Source organism: Tinamus guttatus, unplaced genomic scaffold (genome assembly GCF_059628265.1).
Source record: "Tinamus guttatus ecotype Peru unplaced genomic scaffold, ASM5962826v1 Tinamus_guttatus_pri_ptg000323l, whole genome shotgun sequence".
In the NCBI taxonomy this organism is placed as follows: domain Eukaryota; kingdom Metazoa; phylum Chordata; class Aves; order Tinamiformes; family Tinamidae; genus Tinamus; species Tinamus guttatus.
The window spans coordinates 135,519-156,105 of record NW_028288857.1 but is presented as its reverse complement, the minus strand read 5'-3'; the positions used below and the strand labels follow the sequence as shown (position 1 = coordinate 156,105).

At 42.0% G+C, this 20,587-nt stretch overlaps 1 protein-coding gene across 1 annotated transcript; it reads right to left on the bottom strand.

Moving 5' to 3' along the window:
• Positions 1 to 527: 527 nt before the first annotated feature.
• Positions 528 to 20,557, bottom strand: ZDHHC1 (zDHHC palmitoyltransferase 1). The gene is made up of 11 exons (XM_088529037.1): positions 20,481 to 20,557; positions 18,669 to 18,884; positions 16,799 to 16,974; positions 16,104 to 16,205; positions 15,154 to 15,278; positions 14,523 to 14,681; positions 11,482 to 11,594; positions 5,327 to 5,412; positions 3,925 to 4,018; positions 2,448 to 2,559; positions 528 to 1,642 (listed from the first exon to the last, which is right to left on the bottom strand). The coding sequence occupies exons 2-11, from the start codon at positions 18,882 to 18,884 to the stop codon at positions 1,107 to 1,109; spliced, it is 1,719 nt and encodes a 572-aa protein (XP_088385163.1). The 5' UTR covers positions 20,481 to 20,557; the 3' UTR covers positions 528 to 1,106.
• Positions 20,558 to 20,587: the final 30 nt, after the last annotated feature.

Below are 20,587 nucleotides of genomic sequence, written 5' to 3'. Positions count from 1 at the left end.
TGTTCACACAACACTAGCTGAACTGGGGCCTGTTCAGAAATGGTGCAACTGGCCAAGGCAGCCGCTGCTGCTCAGGGTGCTAGCCATGCAAGGGAGGCTGTGCAGGCTCAGTAGCTGCCAAATGACAAATTGTGCCAGGCACATACATGCTGGTGGCAAAGCCCATCAAGATGTGTGATTATCCAGGATCCTGGCCTCTGATGCAACTGGCTGCTCCGCCGATGTGGTTTTCCTGGCACCCCAAGCCTCAGGGCTCAGGCAGGAGCCAGGCGCAGGGCACGCTGCCACTGGAAGCCAAGAGGACGGGGAAGCGTAGGCTCTGCAGCACTGCTCATCACCATGAGGACGGTGCCGTGCTTCTGGCTGCCTGCCCCTGGGTCTCGTGCAGGCGTTTTCTGCCAGTACAGACTTCAAGCTTGGCTGCAAACTGTTGCTGATTTGGCAGCTGAGAAAATGGAAAGATGACAAAACCTGTCTCATTGCAGATTTTCTGATAAGGAAGCAGCGCTGTGGGGCACAGCGCACTGGGAAGGTGCAGCCTTGTACAAACTATGCTGCCTTACAGAGTTCATGCTGGTGGAGTTGGAAAAAGTGCTTGGTAGTGCACAGTGGAGAGCGGTAAAGGGACAGAGAAATTTTGGGGTTACTCCCTGACCATCTGCTCAGGTCCCCCCAGCACGATCCAAAGACTGACTGGGTAGAGGCAGACGGGACATTTGGTTTTAAGGGTGCCGTGGAACAGCAGAGATGTAGTCTTGTTTCTCCCCAAACGTTCTCCATGAATTTTACTGCAGTTTTAGTTTCCAGAGGGCTGTGAGGGTGCAGCCTTTTACTTAGGAAAGCATTTAGCAATATGCCAGGGGACCCACCTCAGGTTTGCCACGCTGCAGGACTTTTCCTCTCTCTCAGCTGGGTCTGCTGGAAGTGGGACAGCATCAAGTAAAAGGACTCTGCTGACTCCAGGGAATAGGATGAGTCACTAGGATGAAGAGCTTTGAACAACGACATACAAGTAGAATGGGAAGAAGAGTCCTGGGTGGAGAGAACAAGTGGAATGAGAACCTCTTTCCTTGTTCCACAACGTTATGGCTTTGGAAGGCTGATTCCTAGGCTGCTGTGGTGTTTGTCCTTATGTCCTTGAAGTATGGATTTTGTCTGCCCATGTACAAGTTGGTGGTGCATTTTCTGTGGTGTGGCTCAGACGTACTCTCACTAGGCTGGGGCTGGGGCACATGAGGCTCTCCACTGCTCTTACTTACAAACACAGCAGGGATCTTAGAGACAAGTTCCAGACCTTGTTGCTGGCTGCCCTCTTGCTGCCAGCTTTTCGTCTTCACCTTGTGCCCAGAATAGAGATTCTTCTCCTTGTCACCTCTGGGAGTGCAGTCGGACAAGGGAGAGTGTTGAGAACTACTCAAACTCCTCTTGGAAGGTCTATGAAGGGCTATGCTCCCAATGCGGGTCTGAGCCACAGGAATCTCATCCATGGACTCAGCAGACTCCAAGTGATAGTCACCAGGGGATCCTGCTGCTCGGATGGGGCCAATACTGCCAGTAAGAAAAGCGGCTCTCACGGGGAAAGCTGGCACTAGGAGGTGACGGCTGTGGGAAGCGGACTTGGCACGAGCCGTTGATGGGCTCTCTGAGGATGGAAAGAAATGGAAAAGAAAGCATCAGAAGAGAGGAAAACTTCCCTCAGCCCCATTCAGACATCAACAAGTCCAGGAACTTTTAGCGTTAAAGGAAATAATTCATATTTATGCAAAATTAGATACAAAAAATGTAGAGAATTCTGCATTCAGTACTTTAGTCACACATTTTCCCTTGTTAGGCAAACTAACTTCCTCCCTTACGTTTATTTCTTCTAATCTTGCCATCTTCCCTCATTTTTAGCGAACTCCTGGCTACACAGCCATGCCAGTTTTGCATTTTGTTTCCTTCTTTTTACTGAGTCAGGAAACTCCTGCCTTCTGTGTTTCTGACCCAGTTGCTTAAGTAGCCCAGTACCGTTTTTTTTGAAGATTAAGCTTTCCCTCTCTTCTGAGTAATCTTCCCTTAAAAAATAAAAGTGATCCTTGGTAAAGCTAGACCTCACCACAATAGTTTTTACCACAACCTTCTCTCCAGGAATATGGAATGAGCATCATTGTTTTTACTGCTACAATAATACCTTGATCAAACTGTTAAGAGTAAGAACAGCCCTTTTCCTCAGCTATTCTAGGACTAGGAGTTCCAAGAAATAACCATTTCAACTGATTTTAGGTGCACAGGTGCGCATATGCTTCCAAAGTGAAACCCATGATATTTCTTAGGTATCCCAGCAAGAGCTTGGGCTCTTCACTTCTTTCTTTTCTCTACTTTTAAACACAGCTTTCTATTTATGCTTTCAGATTACAGCTAACTGGAAATGCTATGAAACAGAGGAGCTGACTGTTGCACTCTCTCACCTGACCGGGGATCTGGGAAAGAGGGCCAAGGTCTAATGTGTGTTTTAGATCTGCTGTCCTTTGCTGAGGAAGGAGCTTTATGCATCTTGTTCTTCCTTCTTTTTTTCTGTTGCTGTGAAAACAAGAAGTTCAGGAAATCATTTCATCAGCCCAGAAAAGACGCATTTTAAAAAAAAAAGGTCTCTTAACAACTCCTTTTTTTTTTTCAATATGCATTAGATATGACCAAAAACCAAGAAGTATTTTGTAGTTTAAAACTCACCAAACCACAGAATGGTTGCGGTTGGGAGGGACCTTTAGATACCATCTAGTCTAGTCTCCCTGCTCAAGTAAAGCAGGCTGTTCAGGACCCTGTCCAGATGACTTTTGAATATCTCCAAGGATGGAGACTCCACAACTTCCCTGGGCAACCTGGTTCAGTGCTCAGTCACCCTCACAGCAGAGAAGTTTCTCCTTAAGTTCAGATGGAATTGCCTGTGCTTCAGTTTGTGTCTGTCACCTAGTTCTCTCACTGGACACTTCTGAGAAGAGTCTGGCCGTCTTCCTTACACACTCCCTTCAGATATTTATATGTGTTGACAAGATCCCCCCTCAGTCTTCTCTTCTACAGGCTAAACAGGCCCAATCTGTTGATTATAAAACTCAAACTAGACTGACTAGCTATAGAGCAGCGATAAAAAATAGGTATTTAATGAACACATATATTATCTGCATATAAAGAATTTGGTGTGTTTGGATTCCTTTAGCCTGTTGTCTCACATCTGTAATATTTATGAGATACTGCTCGAAAAATGTATTTGTAGAGTCAAACCAGAAAAGGGTACTAAAAGTCACCTAGCACAGGACATACCAAGAGAGACAACTTTTGTTCAAAATACAGGTATAGCTGAAAGAGGATTTTTCTTACCCTTTAAATGACAAGACTTTGCTTAATAAGCTTGGAAGAATGGCAGGGAACACCAGTACCTGCCATTTGATCAAGGACAGGGGGAACAAAATGTGGAAATGAACCCTAAGAAAGCAGAAAACCTGACTTTGGACAGCTGTTTTATATACCACACACTGTCCTTCCCTGGACAGGTGATCTAACCTCCAAATTTGAATGTATAAACTGTTGAGTCTTGCTGCACAGAAGCATACAGCTTGCTACGTCAGTGAAGTAGCATTGATGCTACATTGATGAAGTAGCATTGGAACAGGAAGATATCACAGAGGCTTCATGCGCTGTGGGTAAGCTGTGAGCTTAGGAAGGAACCACATGTACCTGGTGATACATGAGAGCAAAGACAGGAGAGTCTCTCTTGGATGAAGTGACTGCAGGGAATAGCCATAGCTGCACACACACACACACTGAGGAATGGAAGGGCACATGTGTGAAGGAGGACAGCCCAAACACACTGCACGACACAAGCATGAGCCCATGCAGTTCCATAAACTGGTGGCATTAGGAGTTATGGGATGCAGCATTACCACTTACCTGAGAAGGGCCTGCAGACGGGAAAGTTGGAAGGTCAGGAGACAAGCTCTGCTTAGGATCTGCTTCATTGTTGGGGATGTAGAGCTTTGAAAAGCTAAAATACATGGCAGTCATTCAAGATGCTTCCCTAAACACTACTTAACAACTCTAATGCCCATTTTCTTGGCACATACCTAGCTGGTTTTAGGGGGAATGCTGTTGTGGTTCATGTCTCTTGATCCCCTAAAACCATATGATTAAAATGAGCTCAATACAGAAACTATTGCACGTACCAGCCCAGAAATTAAAGCTAGTAAGATACCATTTTTTTGTGAAGCAGTGGCTCTCAGGAGCACACTGCATTATCAGTACTCTGTAATGTCACCTGGCTTCCACATGGAGTGGAAACTATTGACTTCAACAGATATACTTATGGCTTGGGAAGAGATATATAGATGTAGGGGTATAAATGCAACATCAGCATGAACTGCACCTGAAGATGTTTCTGAGACTGATTTATTTCCCCAGATTTAAAAAAAGAAAAGCTTCTAAGGGATTTTTTTCAATACTAGACTTTTTCAAGGAAACCATCTGAAAGTGTTGAAGTCTTTAAGGGACAAAAATAATCTATTCAGGAAAAAAATCTACGGGGAATAGAAACAGTTTAAGGTCATATTTCCTGATGCAAAAGCACGCTAGGACATTGTGCTGAGCAGGTCATGTAGCTAGTAGTTCAACCTTCCTTATCTCTTCTTATGCTTTTGACTGAATATTAGAAGTATTCAAATATGAAAGTCCGGGTGATAAATATTTTAAACATCATGCTAGACTTTAATTTAGACATGTTGCAAAAAATAGGAACTGTTAAGGATGTACTCAAATGCTACACTTCCCTAGACATGTCTTGAACCCACACAGACGATCAAGTAAGCACAAGCTCTCAAAATTCTGTGGCTGGATTTCCTATTTAATTCTAGGGCAATTTCACTGTCACTGCTTATCAGAAGCTCTCTAAGTCTAAACACAAACTTTGCAGGCTTTCATATTTTCCTTTTTGTTCACAAAGTGGACTCAAAGGTGCTTCAGTGACAAAGCTGACCATCTTGCTTTTAAGTTGCACCACAGAACCTTCGACACATGTTTCAGTGCAGCTCCCAACTGTATGAGAGACAGTCTCGGAGTAAGTTTAAAAAAAAAAACAGTCTGGAGTTTTCTCTAAAAGAGCTTTTCCAAGGGAGGGGAGGCAAGCACTTTTACAAACATTTAGCCTCCTGAAACTCAGAGGCTTGAGCATACCTTGGTCAAAACAGGGGAGCTCCTCATCCTCTAAAGTGTTTTTGTCTCAGGGGACATCAGTGACTTTGGGAATAACTTTCCACCCAGCATATATGCTGCTGGAAACCACCTGTCTCTAACTACTCACTCTTTTCCTGAAGTTATGGCTGGAGATTCCTCCACTTGAAAAGTAGGGTCTGTATAGCCAGGGTTGCCTGAAAAAGAGTCTGCTTCCTGAAAAGAGAAGCAGAAGAATTTTCAGAGTCTTTTCAATTCCAAATTGAGGCGACAACAAGAAAGGATGCAATATACAGGGGGAAAAAAAAAGCACCGTAATTTCTCATGTGAAGCTTGTATGGCTAACAATATTGTGGTGTGTTTTTCTCAACAAGAATGCTTTGTCTTACTTGTTTTACATAGGTAAAAATTCAAAGTACTGATGCCCTGAATTTTGAAATTACATACCCTTCTAAGCACATAAGAAGGCTTGATTAGTAAGCCTCCTAAATCCAAGTGTCTGCATTAAGGAAAAGGGCTCCCTTTTCTCCCTCCAAAGCAATGCACTCTTAAAATGGTCTGAGTATCAAATGATGCTGTTTATGAAGCCCAGCTGTAAATAAGGATAAACCACACCCCAGAGACATAGACTTGCCGGATCATTATACTTTTCCTAGCTGCTCTTAAACTTGAATAACCAGCAAGGCAATCCCTAAACATTTAGTGTGCAGTGACTATATGTGCAAAACACATATAGATTTTGAGTTTTTTTTTTTTTTGTAAAGACAAGGAGGATTTTAAAATGCAATTGGCAATTTTAGCCTGATAAGCTTAAACAAACTTAGGGAGACTGATTCTTTAGAACAGCCTGATCAGCAAGCTTGAGAAAATGAAGTCAAAGTTGGACATCTCACAAGCAGGTTCCTGAGGGACCCAGGGCCTCTGCAGGTCAACAAATGCATAAACAACGTGGAAAAGGGCAGAACAGTGAGATGAAGTCTGCTGATGATGCTCCCTTATGTAAGGCAATAAAAATGAAAGCCGACTGCAAAGAATTGTAGGAGATTCTTCTTACACTGAATTACGGGGTGATCAAATGACTGAAAAACCCGTATTGCTAAATATAAAACAATGCACATAGGAAAAGCAACCTAAGCTTTATATAAAAAGCGATGGTCTCTAACTGGAGAAGAATTCCTGGAGGTCACAGTCAGCCACAGCCAAAAAATCATTTCAGATGATAGGAATGAGAAGGCATAAAAATTACACAAGCAGAAAATAGCTTTACGCTACTGAATAAATTCATAGGCAGCCTGGACACTGAATACTCTGTACAGGCCCAGGCCCATCTCCCACAGAAGACCTGGATAAAGAGTCTGAAGAAAGAAGAACAGAATAGAGAAGAATAGAAGAATAGAGAAGACTGACATTACTCCATAACTCCAGTTATGGAACAGTTTCTGTGCAAGAAACAGCTCACAGGGCTGGGCTTTTCAGCCAGGAGAGAAAAGGCTTCAGGGCAGATAGGAGTGGTAGGAGGAAAGCAAACGGGCAACCACTGTTTACTGTCTCCATACTGCAACATGTAGGTATCATCAAATAAAACAGTCAGGATGTACACTCAAAACAAGCAAAAGGAGGGCTGTTTTTTCTCCCCCAGCATATAACTAATCCCCAGCACTCGCTGTCACAGGAGGCTGCAGATGCTAAATGTTACACAGCTTCAAGAAAAAAAAAAAAAAAAGGAATCACTGTGGAAGAAACCTGCATGTACAAAGTCATTAAAAGGAGCTCTATGTTCCAGAAGCCCAGGCAACTATTGCAAAATGCTGCTATGAGGACCATACATATATTCTGCTCCTGCACTCTTCTTCTTAGCATCTGCAACTGGCCAGTGTCAGAGGTCTGCACTGATCAGCTTTGGCTGCCCTCCTTTACACACCACAAGAGAAACTTCCCCAATTACTAGTTACTTCTGAAAACTTGGCATGAATGTCTAGAGTCTTTTTACTCATTTAATTCTTGATAAGAGAGTTGCCAAACCGGGAAGACTCCAGGCATGTTAATTTTTCTAACTTTGTGGTTGTGCAAATAGGTAAAGAGAGGAAAAGAGGGGAAAAATAATTTGCAACTAGTCTGCAAGTCCTCACATTAGATTCAAAGAGAATTGCTTTAGCAGTTTTTGAACATATGGATTTTCCAAGGTTTCAGGTTTGAAAAGTCCGCTATGTTGGGGTCACTGCTCTAAGTAGGGTTTACCTGAGTGCAGGATTAATAATCCTTACGAATTTGCTACATGCACTTCAAATGTAACTTGTCAGGTCATTGCTCATCACTGACTGAACATGAGGCGTGTGTAAATGTTTGCCTAAGCTCCTTGGAGACCAAATTCTGAGCACTTACATTCAAGCCTCAGGCACAGGGGCTCGCAAATGAAGAAGACTGGACATAATCTTGTATTCCCACAATTATATGTAGGTCTTTTCAGAGGCAACTCCACTGTGCCTGAAAGCAGCTGCAGCAGGAGACATCGTCCTTGGACGGTGACCATGAGGGTGCACAGTTAGAGCAAACCAGCAGGACTCGGTGTCTACAGACAGCACTGCAGGCCTAGCAGTTGACAGGAAATTAATAAATGATACATCCTGCAAGCTTCATGAGCCATTCTTTCCCAGCGGGGAATAAAAGAGCTTTTTAAGATCCACTTTGTCCATTTGAGCCTTGTAAAATATGCGTAAGCAAAGCAACCACATTAAAAAAAAAAAGCAAACCACAAGGGCTAACTGGCAGAAACACATGGATAAGTAGAAAATACAACGTTCTCTCAGTATTGAAACAGCTAGACTTGCACAGCTACTGCACGTAGTCCCTGAGGCCTTAGCAGCCAATCCAACCTCCTTCACCTGTGAAGATGAAGCCGCTCTTACCAGTGGAGTTGTCCGGATTCAGCTCTTGCCTGTACTGCAAATAGATGGCTCAGTTGTTTGCCAAAATTCATTGCCACCTTACAGCTCTCCTGCCATGCTCAGTCTCTCCTTTCAAAGGCCAATACCAGCTGTGTCTGTCTGCCTTCCTAAGCTCTATGGTTACAGCTTCTGGTGAAATGAATTCAGCTCCCTGCCCACGGCAGCTGTGCTTCTCATCATCTATTTCAGTGGCAGAAAGTGCCCTAAAATGCTCTCGAGTTGGAGAAGAGGCAGAATCAACTAGAAAAAAATGTGATTTTTTGGGGCCCAGGGAAGCAGGCTCTGCAGTGAGTGTTGAGGCTGCAAGTGAAGATTACATGGAATCTGACCAGACATTAGAAAACAGAAGCAATATTGAAACTGTGAAGGTAGCACAGCAAAATCTGTTTAGCATTTCAAACCAAATCTCACCGACCTAAAATATCATGTCCGAAGCAAGTCAACAACAATATAATGCCCAGGACAGCCAACTCTTAAGATGAGGATACCCATAATATAAAGAAATAGTATCAGAAAGTAAATATTGTTCCAAAGATAGCTATTGATCAGATTTTTTAGCCTAAAGTATGCAGTAATGCAATGATACACTCCTTAGGATACCATCCTATCAGCACCCCCCACTGAATGTCCCCCAGTTAGGATCTCTAGGATAGTGTCTTTCTAAAGACCAAAATAACTACAAAAATATACAGCTAACCAAACTGTAGTTCAAAACTGGCTCCACTTTGGTGGACATGCTTTATTATGCTTATTCAAATAGAGAGGGAATTCAGGATTATGTTCCAGCATCATCTATATAGGTCTCAGCTATTTATTGGTTTTAGGTTATTTTCAGGCTTATCTACTGATAATTTTCTAATCTTTTTCTTAATTATCCATTCAAGTTTCATTAAATTTGGGTATTTTTTCAAGAGAATAAATAAATAGTGAGTGACCTTTTATTATTTTTAATGTATTAAAATGCCTATGAGTTTAATGATACCAGTTTAACGTATGTCTTTCACCAACAAAACAGAAATGTCTGTTCCCAGTGTTCAAACTGAAGAGTTGTATCCAGGTAAGAAAAAGCTTCTTGCTTCTCATATGGTAATCAACAAACCCTCAAATTATGAAAAAGAAAATGTCATGGTATTAGTCTATACCAGGTAAACCTTTTCTTACAGCTCAAACTATCCACATCCCAGCAGGTTGTCACTCTGAATGCAGCAAGGCATTAAAGCATCATTTTTGGTTCAGTTTATATTTTTTTGGATTGTCATTCAACTATCTTCAGAAAGACTCTCACTTGCACACTTTGGTTATTGCTACAGAGGCAACAAGTGAATTTCTATCTTTTTCTTGCATTTTTATGCTATCTGAACCATTTAAGTGGTTTTGCTACAAACTGACTACTTTCACTTTGCACATGTTCTGAGAAGGATCTTTTTAAATATATAAGAATCCTTTAATCTGAATGTGGATGAAAATTTAACAAACCAATGTGTAAAACTGAAGCCAAAACCAACACTCAGGCTTGAGTGAGGCTCAAATATACCTATTAATGGAAAATTTGTGCTTCTTCTTACTCCCTAAAATGAATGAACAGTCAAGACAAAGGTGGGAACGCCATAATTTCCATTTTGTGCTTGCAAAATCTTGGATCAACTACAAAGGATTTTTATCTCCAAGCTAAAAAAGGCTGTAGTCAACAGCGCTTAGTTCACAAAAGGCAAGTCACTCGGTGTCCTCCTACTCCAATCTATTTGTTTGTGTTTATCTCTGGTTGCTACGTTAGAAACAAGAAAAATCTGGTGGGTTAACATTTTTCTTAACAATGTGACCAGGCATCTTCCAATCTTTATTGTTCCCCAAAGTATTAACTGTATTCCTGAAATACAGAACTGCTTTTCACCCTGCTTCTTTTAGCTTTGCTGCTTCAAATTAACCACATTCACACAGATCTATGCAAGCCCTGGTGCCAATGGGAGATCACTGCTGAACAGTCTCATCTCAAATGCACACAGTCCATCTTTGTTTGGGTATATTTCCAGTAGCAATCAAAATTCAGTAACAAAAAAAAAATGATTAGAGCTAAAACTTTATTATGATTTTAGTTTTCATAATAAGCAAAGCTCTAGGAGACAAAGTGCCAAACATTTTTGTTGTTATGGAAACCTCCATTCAAACTGAAAGTTCAACTTTTCCGAGGAAGTAAAAAAAAAAAAAAAAAGAAAAAAGTATATGAAAAGCTGAGATCTCTATTCTACACAAAAAGGCAATTCACTCATTTTCCACTTTCCTCTGATAGGGAAAAACCGTTAATGAATCCAGAGATAGTGAGAAATTCCAAATCAGCAGTATTTCTGCATACAAGAGATAATTAATTTCTTATGAAATATAAAACTGACTGTATAATAGATAACTACAGAACTAGATGGAATTACAAGGGTTCACAAAATCATAGAATAATTTAGACTAGAAATAACTTTGGGGGGGCCTTCGCTCAATCTCTTATTCAAGGCCATTCCAGTTACAACAACCAAATTTTGAGAATCCCCAAGGATGGAGATGCCTTTCAGCAAAGTAAGTTACACCAAATAGCTCAGTTACTAGAACATATGGCACTGAACAGCGTGATAGCAGAAAAGAGCTTGTAAACCTCTTTTACAGAGATAAGATCAACATCACAGATGCTTTCACTTCTGCAGATCTCAGTTCAAAGAAAAGCCAGCCTAGCTAGGCCCTTTCTGAACATAATTTGCCTCCTTCTCTTTTTCCAAGATGGCAAAACAAATTGGTATCAATTGCTCAATAATTAACCCAAATTTATCTAGTCTTAGAACCTGTCTCGCTCTCAGTCATGAGACCACTCACACAAGGCTGCAAAATTTGACAAAATTCGACCAAAACAGATGAGCTTGTCCTTCCCAGTGACAGGAGCCCTCCCACTCTTCAGTCATCTGCTCTCATGGTGACACAAACATTTATACGACTGCTTAGTGAACCAAACAGCAGGGATCAGCCCAACTATACGCTAGTTCTACTCTCTTTTTTTAAGTATATTCTCACTCAGATGAGATTCCCCCGCCCTGTGCTCTGCATGACTGTAACAAACAGCTGCACTGGCAGAAGGGAATAGACAGGGCCGGGCCCAAAACACACGGCTGAGACAGAGGGTGGGTGGGACTGATTCTTCTGAAAGTGCTGCTTGTTTCTGCCCAGGCTGCCAAAGGACTTCAAAATGTTTAGCCCCAACAACTGCCTCTAAAATGTGGAGCTTACAGAACTGAAGCAAACTCCACCAGGAGGACCAGCAAGGCTGGGTTGTTTTTTCTGAGATAAGTATTGAGCATACAAGTACCTGACTGGGTTTCAGCTGGGAGGGACAAGACTCCAGAGGTTTGTCTACCTCTTTCACCTCTAGTTGGGGACGCTGCTGTAGAATGTACTCATATGTAGTCAATTTGTTCCACACTGAGAGAAAAGGAAGAGAGATGTCAGTGCATGAAACGCCACTCTCCAATTATACTTATACCTGGAAAACAGTTCAAATAACTATTTGCAATTAAATAGTAACTATAAACATGAAGAGGCAGAATACCTTTGCAGTGTCTAACTATATTCCTTATTGTCTTCATCACGGCACTACATCCTTCCACACTATCCTTCTATAATTTCATATATTTGATATATTCTTCTATGCTGTAGCAATTTATTTAGCATATTCCAAACAGAAGCAAAGCTGTTATGCAGATCAGTATGTTAAAGATCTGTATCCTACAGAAAGCTCAGAGAGTTGTCAAAAAAAAATCTAGTCTAACTGTATACTCCTGTATTGGAAACTAACTGTAGTCTTCCAGTCTGGGGAAAATCGAAAAGCTCCAGCAAGGACTTGCACACATCACACCTCCACACAGCACTGATCCAGCTGGAATCAACTTCAAAGGCTAGTAAACCTTTCAGGTTTGTACTATCTGTTATTAATGATTAAATGTTGTTTCCCTGTAATTGATAAATATTTCAATTTGGATGCAAAAGAAAACCTAATTTGGGTCAAAAATTATTCTGAAATAGGAAAAAAAAATACCACAAAACAAAATTAAAAAACAGAATAACATTGGGATAACACCTGCAAATGCTCCGGATGTGCAAGAGGATGTGCAAGTCCTTGCTCCAAAGGAGGGAGCACCCTCTCGTGGCTGTTGAACACAAGGACAAGATTAAGTACGCCTGCTACTAAATTAGATGATCCTTTCTTGGCCATCAAAATGAAGTATTCCTGGCGTGGCCCCAGCATTTTTATGCTTTTTTGTCTTTCTGCAGCACTAGACTGATGTTTGAAATGCTCAGGAATCATCGTTAACCGAGTACAGTCAACTGCCAATTGCACAAAGCAGGCAAAATCACACAGAATAGCGCAAATTTAAGTTAAGCTCCAAGAGGCTGTAAAGGGAAACCAGTGACTCCACTGATCGTAACATTAGCAATGGAAGAGGACTCATCCATCAAATGCTACACTTCACAAGTGTAACTGTTTTGCTTTGAAATTGCACTGTGGTGGCAAAGCACTGTTAGCTGACAACAGAAAAAATCCACCCATAGTCTGTAACTGGCATTCTCATTCCTCTTCCGGCGTGTCCCTTCTGCTCTAATTTTGGCACCAGTGACAATTGTGAGGGTAGGATCTTTTTTCATCCTAACTCATGCAAGGCAGCCAAGTATTATTGGCTTCACTGTAGACGATGACTGAAAAAATAAAGTTTTTGAGGCCCACCTGCACTTCCAGGCATAGATTTCCCTTCTGGATGGAACAACAAATGGGAGATCTAACGGAAAGCCCTTCCGCTGACTTTTTCCTCTGAATTCCATGAACCATTAGGCGAAAATATAGTACAATTCCATGAGGAGATCTTTATCTACAGGACAGGCCCCCTGCTAGAAAATCAGACCTATACTTTCTACACTTACATAAGGTAAAGGAGAAATTGGATCTCTCACATGATCAAAGCACAGTAAAGAAACTCCCCAAAGCACCTATGACTCAATCTGAATCTGACATCACTAGAACTGAGATCAGCTGGTTTGTCTCACTTGGCCTCCCTTATGCTTTGATCTCCAAGATAGCACAGTTCAGGCACATGAAAGCACAGACCTAAATTTGGCCCCATTTTGCCTGATACTGCAGTTGTTGGGAACTGGGGGGTCTGTCGGACATAGCTGACCTTAGGAGGTTGGTATAAGCACAAACCATGTAAGATCCAAGCTAGTTGCAAACCAGTTTGCAAAACTGGAGTTGCAAAGCATGCATGTATGCACCTTGCTGACATCATGTGGTACCTGAGTCAGTAATTTCTCCTGCAACAAGGTGGCTTTATACAGAACCAGCTAGAGTTTTTCTGCAACCCAGATAAATGTGATCTGAAGAAGCTTCCTGCAAACTATGTATAATTGCATGCATTTTTATATAAAGTACCACAGTGCTATATTATCAAGAACAAATCTTTTAGGAAATTTTATTTATTTCCTCCAACTAGTCTTTAGTTCAAGATGCCCTCCCTTATTCTAAAGGACTTATTAGCAACTGTCCAATCTTTATCCAAGTTGTTCTGGAAATGGTTATCAATATCATTCAGGGAACTCCAAGTTCAACTGGATTCTAAATTTTTCTATGATATCTGTGATTCAGCCCTGAATCAAGAAGTGGTTTTGACAGGTGGCAATCTCTGTGATGCTGTGCTGGCTTTATTAGAACTTTCTGATGTAAAAAATTCAAGATGTTCCTGGGAAATCTGACTAAGGTGGAAAAAAAAGCTTTTCACTGGCTTCATTTCACCCTCTCAAAATACACCAAAGGCCTCTGGACAGGCCTTCAGGCAGACAGATATGTGATTATCCCCAGATAAAGATCAGGCAGGCAGGAGACTTGATAAACCTAGGCCAAAATGCATGCTCTGGGATGCAAAAAAAAAAAAATAATTCTATGGAAATCTATAGGATTAATCTGGATCTTGAAAACAATAAGAACATTTATCTGAGGTTTTACAGATAAGAAGAAACGGATTCATCCCAAATCAAGCATTTGGGGGGTGCTTTCTCCCTGCTGGACTCTAAACTGTACTTTTCAAAAAACAAATTTGTGAAAGCTGCAGAAATTCACATTTTTTTCTACAAATTGGAGAAAATCAAAAATAAAATGCTAAATCCCCAATTTCTGCCTCTTCAATGTATCCTGCACCATGTGTGTATATTTATGACATATTTTTGTGACAGCACATGTATGTGAAAAATTTGTGCGTATATTGTGTTATATCTGTGATATGGGTCAACACACAATGAACAGGGAATGAGTAGATGCTACAAGAGAATGAAATGGGATGCAGATGCCAGGAACATAATACCTACTAAGATAGATGTGAAAGGTCAAGAGGTGGCCCAGCAGGAACACAGTCATTAGGCTCAGAAGAATGAAAATCCCAGCTGAGACCAAAATGGCAGGTGCCTGAGTCTCAACAGGAGCTGCAGGAAGAAACACAAACCAGACGTCTGTGTGGTTCTTTAGAACTGCAAAAGAAAAACATAACACTGCAATGAAAACCCTAGAATGGCAAGAGTTAGGAAGTGAGGAGCAAGGTGCAAAGCTGTCTCAGGTGAGAAAAAGAAGCCAGGGGGGTTAGAGAATGAGTACTTAGATCAATGGAGAAGGCAGCAAAGGAACAAAGGGCAAAAATGTACTATGGCAAAGGCACTAAAACAAGAGAAGGAAGCAAGTAGCTTGTCTAGGTATTAAATATCATTAAGTAAACTTTACAGATGGAAGTATTGTTAACTCAAAAATAGTAACAGATCCAAAGTTATGCCATTGAGATCTATAAAATCAGTCCAAAGATATTCTTGTAGAAATATAGCACTGAAGGAGTAAGGGAGGAGAATTCCTCCTCAGTGGGAGAGCCCACAGACTCCAATCCCATACAGAGCTGGCCCTCAGGATCTGCTGGCTGATTCTCAAGATGCTCAGCTGAAGCACTGCTAGTACCTTCAAACTGCTGATCCGAACGAAGCATCATGGGATTAATGAAGAACTCCACGAAGACGTAGAAAGCTACGAGCAGCAGAAGGCCAAGGCCCAGGATGGCTGACAGCACACTATTCAAAAAGAGCCTGCCAAAAAGGTGACAAACCTGAGTGGCTTCACTGCAAAATACACATCTGAGACACTGATAATATCACACATACACATTCAAAATCCCAAACTCTAATAGTAAAGAGACAAAGATTTATCCCAAATTACTGTGGCAACTTCTGCTCATTATAAATATAACATTCTTATTTCTGATTTATTGTCCTGGGACTGTAAATTGCAATCCCTTAGAGCTCTTGTAGTCAAGTCCAGTATTTTTAGGATTGACAAAGAGCTCCCAGGACATTGTCATGACAGTGCAATGCACCACTCAGCATAAGAATTCCCTGTTTTCCTTGTGGCTCTAGTGCGGGAAAATAAACAGAGCAGCAACCATCAGTGACAGCCTTCTTACTCTGTACTTTAGACCCAGGATGGGTTAAAGTTACCCATATGCTCCTTTATCTCCTGCCATGTGACAAGTCTCCCAGGAAAGGTGATCTGGATTCAGGTTGTTTCTGGGACAGGAACAACAGCATGATTGTGCTTCAGAAGTATTAAGGACACCCAAACCACATCTCATAAGCTTTCCTTAATATCAAATGATCGATTATACCAAATAATTGATTATTTTACTTGTGGATGTTCACCCACAAAATTCTACGTGTGGGAGTTTTATCCCTCCCTTGATTTGAATGTCACACTCAGGCTTGCATCTCCATCTTGCATTTTCTCATAACTGATTTTATTCATCTGGGATCTGAAAGCAAAGTGGTTTGTGTGACAGAGCACAGGCTGGACTGAAAGGCAGAAGAGTCCTGGGAGGAGAAAGCAGATATGTTCCCATCGTGATGCCAGGCCCTTACCAGTAATTCCTCTTCCCCACACAGTTGTTGAGCCATTTGCAGTGGTGATCAAAGCCACACACACACTTGTTGCAAGTTCCACAGTGCTTTGACTTGGCACTCCTGCCAAAAAAAAGCATGGTATTAGAGTGGCATCACCAACCTGTCACCATAACTTTCCAGTGGAACAAACACAGAGGGGTACAACAGTAGAGAGAGATCCTGGCAGGAGTTAGAAAACCCACTGCATCAGGAATGTTTAAGCACCCAAAGCTGTTGGCTGTTCCTGGAGCACAATCACAAATACTGCAGAATCTGCCTTTTCTATGCACTGTGCAATTTTTGATTTGAAAATCATCCCTTTCTTATTCTTTGAAGCCCTTCAGCAATCCTGCAAAGCTTCCTCTTCATATCTGCCCTACAAACTTCTCCAGCTTTCAAATTAGTGTCTAGTCAAATCTAAGCACACCACACACAGAAGCTACAACAACACCAAAACAACACAGAAGCACTCAGTACAGTCCTCTCCACACAACAGAACAGATTAAAAACAGCCACACAGCTCCATGATCACGTTCAACAACGGACACCTCCCCAGCCAACTGTCACAGGGTGGACTCCAAACATCACTACAGAAATATGAACTTCAGGGACTCAAATTCAATCTTACAGTCCAATTGTGATGAAGAGATATTAACATAAGATTAGGTACTTACACATCTACATCACAGACATGGCAATGACGATTTTCAATGACATGTGCATGCTGACTACGATTGAAGGTGGCCAGAGGCCCCAAGTAGTTTTTTTTGCGCACATTGGCATCCGCAGGATCAATGGAGACTGCAGTAAGATGAACAACTAAATGGTAGATAAAACACACTCCCGGACACTGAAGTACACAGTTAAGGATTGTATGAGCCATTTGACATCTATAGATTAATTCACAAAGCTCACCTAGGTGAGAAGTACATGGCTTGTCATTAGAAACTACCATATAACTGATTGCAGCACATTCATGTGAGCTTCATTAACATTGCCTCTCTGCAGTAAACAACTTCTGGGTAAACATAACTAAATCTACAGGCACAACCCTCCTTATTATGTACTTCTCTGCCTCATAGAAATGTGCTTATTAGCCCAGAAGTTTCTAAAACTTACCTTTTCTTATCAGAATCTGCCCCTGGGAGCAGACTGTTGGCACAGGTCCACTCCTCTTAGTTCATAGGGAATCCTGGGAAAGGAGCAGCTAGTTAAGGCTGTGCACATGCCCCCTTACAATACTAAATTAAAAAAAAAAAAAGAAGAAGAAAAAAAGACAAATCAAGGAACTGGTTCTGATTACCTTGCTTCCTTTCCCTTAGCCACAGTCCTCAGCAAGAGCCAGTAAAGTAGTATTCTACATAACTTATTGAAAAAAACACTACCCAGGAATTGTTTTCCTTTCTCTGAAGTTTACCTGCTTAGGTTCTTCTAACTGCAGTAATATGTCAGAGGAAAAAAACTCCTGGGAGCACTTTTGATCCCACATCTGACCTGTTAGTATTTGAAATGAATCCTAAGCAGCAGCCTAACATGTCCGGAATATGACAGTGCTCTGGAGTTTGCTTCTCAATATCCTGCAATTTAATAACCATCCACCCGAAACTTAATCTTCCAACTTATTGCTTCTACCCTCAGTTGTACATGTACGTACCTATTTGAACCATGATAACAAAGCAATTGGGTAAGATAGATGTAAGGTTCACTGTTCGTTAATGATATTATTAACAGTAAGTCATGTACACGTAACTAAACAATGACAAAGTAATAGAAAAGAAGTGTCCCGGAGGTGTCAAAGGCAGCATGGTCATACTTCCAAATCAAACATATAGTATATCCAAGTAACAAATCGTTAGTACTTTCCCTACAATTCTGTCTTCAATATCTCTTTGTTATCAATCCTGCTAAGGAAGCTGTAATTATAAAAAGCAAAATGACCTGTAACCAAAGATTTCTCTTGTTTCCTGTTAGAGAACGATGTTAAATTTCTCCCTTGCTTTTTAATATGCAAAACTGATATATATGGAATAATCTTCACATAAATTGCCAGGGATTAACCTAGTAAAAACAACAAGCACTAATGGCACTATTTATTTTCATTCTAATTGGCCTTTGACAAAAGGAAGCCCTACATACATTAAAAATGTGTGTGCTATGCACATCCAAAATGTACCAGCCTAAATCTCCCTTGGCTTTTTATGACATTTCATAAGCAAGGTCAGATTTTATAGCTTGAATCTCCCTGATCCATGCTCTGCCAATTTTATTTTTACCAGGAAAAGATGTTATAAGAGAAAAGACAAAAGCAAATCCTGCCGCACAGCTGTAGAAGACAGAATCTAGTTAGTATTCTACCCAAAGTGGATGGACAGAGAAGATCTCAAAGCATTTTTAATAGAATGGAGAAGCTCAGGATTACAGTTAAGATTCAGAAAAGTTTCTGACTTGACTGCTTTCTTCTATGCTTTCTATGCCATATAATGATTTAAAAAAATCACTATTAATGCCTTATTATAGTTACATCTTTTTTTGACCAAAGGATACAATGTAGCCAGCAGGCAGCCAGTGGAGAGGCAGAAGAGGAACCAAAATCCCAAAGCCAATCAGGGCGAAGAAGAGGTACAACAACCAGGCAATGATCTGGAAGGGATGTGGAGGCCAGCTCCAGCCGTTCCTCCGAGCGCGCTGCACCTGGAGCTCAGCAACAGCCTCACCCAAATTCTCTGGAGCTGTCTTGTTAGGAGGTTTGCAGATGTTCATCTATAGAAAACAAAAAAGGAGAACAAAAAGATATGTTAAATGGAAATATTGTGACTGGAGACGTACTGCTTGCAGCTGGACTTAGAGAAACGAGAAACCAAGACAGCGCATCTGATGACAGATTGTGGAGGGGATTTGTGATCCCTAGGAACAAAAGGGGAGGGCAATCACGCACTCCAAAAGCAAGTAGGACAACACCACAGATTTTCAGATACAGGAAACTTGTAGGTTTTGTCAGTCTTTTAACAGATCTACACCTAAGGCAAGTGAAAAGGCCACTGGGGATATTCCAGTGGCAGTCCGGAGATCCACTGTGATCTGTTTTGGGAATGTGTTCATTTCAGAAAGGTGCTATGGATGATAGCAGAGCAAATGTTTTCACCTGTCTCACATACACCATGTATTTGCTAGTGACCAGAACTACAGGAGAAGGGAAAAGCAGGTGGCCTCACTAGAGCATGTGGTCTGGAACTGCAACCTTAGCACTACCCAACATCCAAGAAAACAAAGACGCTTTTGTCAGCAGCAAGGGAAGTGGAAAGACTAGAAACTAAAAACAAGAAAGAAAAAAAAAGGAGTGAGCTGGTAATTTAATGACAAAAAGGGAGAAAGAAGCAGGAATTATTCTACAACACGACTGTAATGCAAATTGTCTCTTGCAGAACAAAACAGAAAGCTGCACAAGCAGGACATCTGTGTGGGAAGCAGCTACGCTATTCAGCGGTCCTACCCCTCCCGGCATGAGAAATTAATTGGGCAGATGAGCTAAGAAACACATCCTGAAAAGTTCTTGGTGGTTATGATTCCTGACTGCACAACAGCAATAAGCTCAGAAGGTATTTTTCCTTTTTTTTTTTTTTCTTTTTTTTTTTTCAGTGTGTGTTGGACCTCTCACTAGGCACCCTTGAGAAGAGTCAGGCTCTGTCCTCTTTACATGGTCCTTTCACATTTTTATACACATTGCTAAGATAAGCCACATCGCCTGATCTCTAGCCACCAAGCCAGTCCCCTTCTCTTCGAAGGCTATTGGGTTGGTTATATGTGATTTCTCCTTCCTAAAATTATAGTGAGTTACAGATGCCTTCTTGTCCTTCTCCAGTAACAAAACAGGGTGTTAGGGAACACTTCAACTAGCTGAATTAACATGGGCACCACTACTGCAAGAGGAGGAGATGGGGAGGTCTCCAGGTCCCGAGTGATGTTTTTGACAAGGCTGCATGTGCCGAGGTGCTGAATGGATCAAACCTTGACACATCTCCTTGGGGTCAACAGACAGAGAAGCGGGAGGTGAGAATATAAGACATTTCTGCTCATCCATGCAAGTTCAGAACAAAACTAACTCCAGCCCTTGAGAAAGTAGCAGCACCTGCTCACATCCCTTTGTAGCTCAGGTGCGTGGCGGGTGGCTCGCGGGTAATGAGGAACTGTAATTAATAAAATAAACGCACGCTTTTCTCCTGGGGGCCGTGCCTGGAGCTGGCGGGGAAGGGAGGCAGGGAGGCGGCGGGGGGTTCCGGACGGGATGGGGCGGCGCAGGGGAGGCCGCGGCGCCCCCGAGCCGGGGCCGGCGGAGGCGGCGGGCCGCCCGCTCCTCACCTTCTCCCCGCGGCGGCGGCTGCGGGCGGCGGCCCCGCGCCCGCCTCATGCCCGGCGGGGCGGCGGGCGGGCGGGCGGCGAGGCCCCGCTCGGCCCGGCGCGGCGGC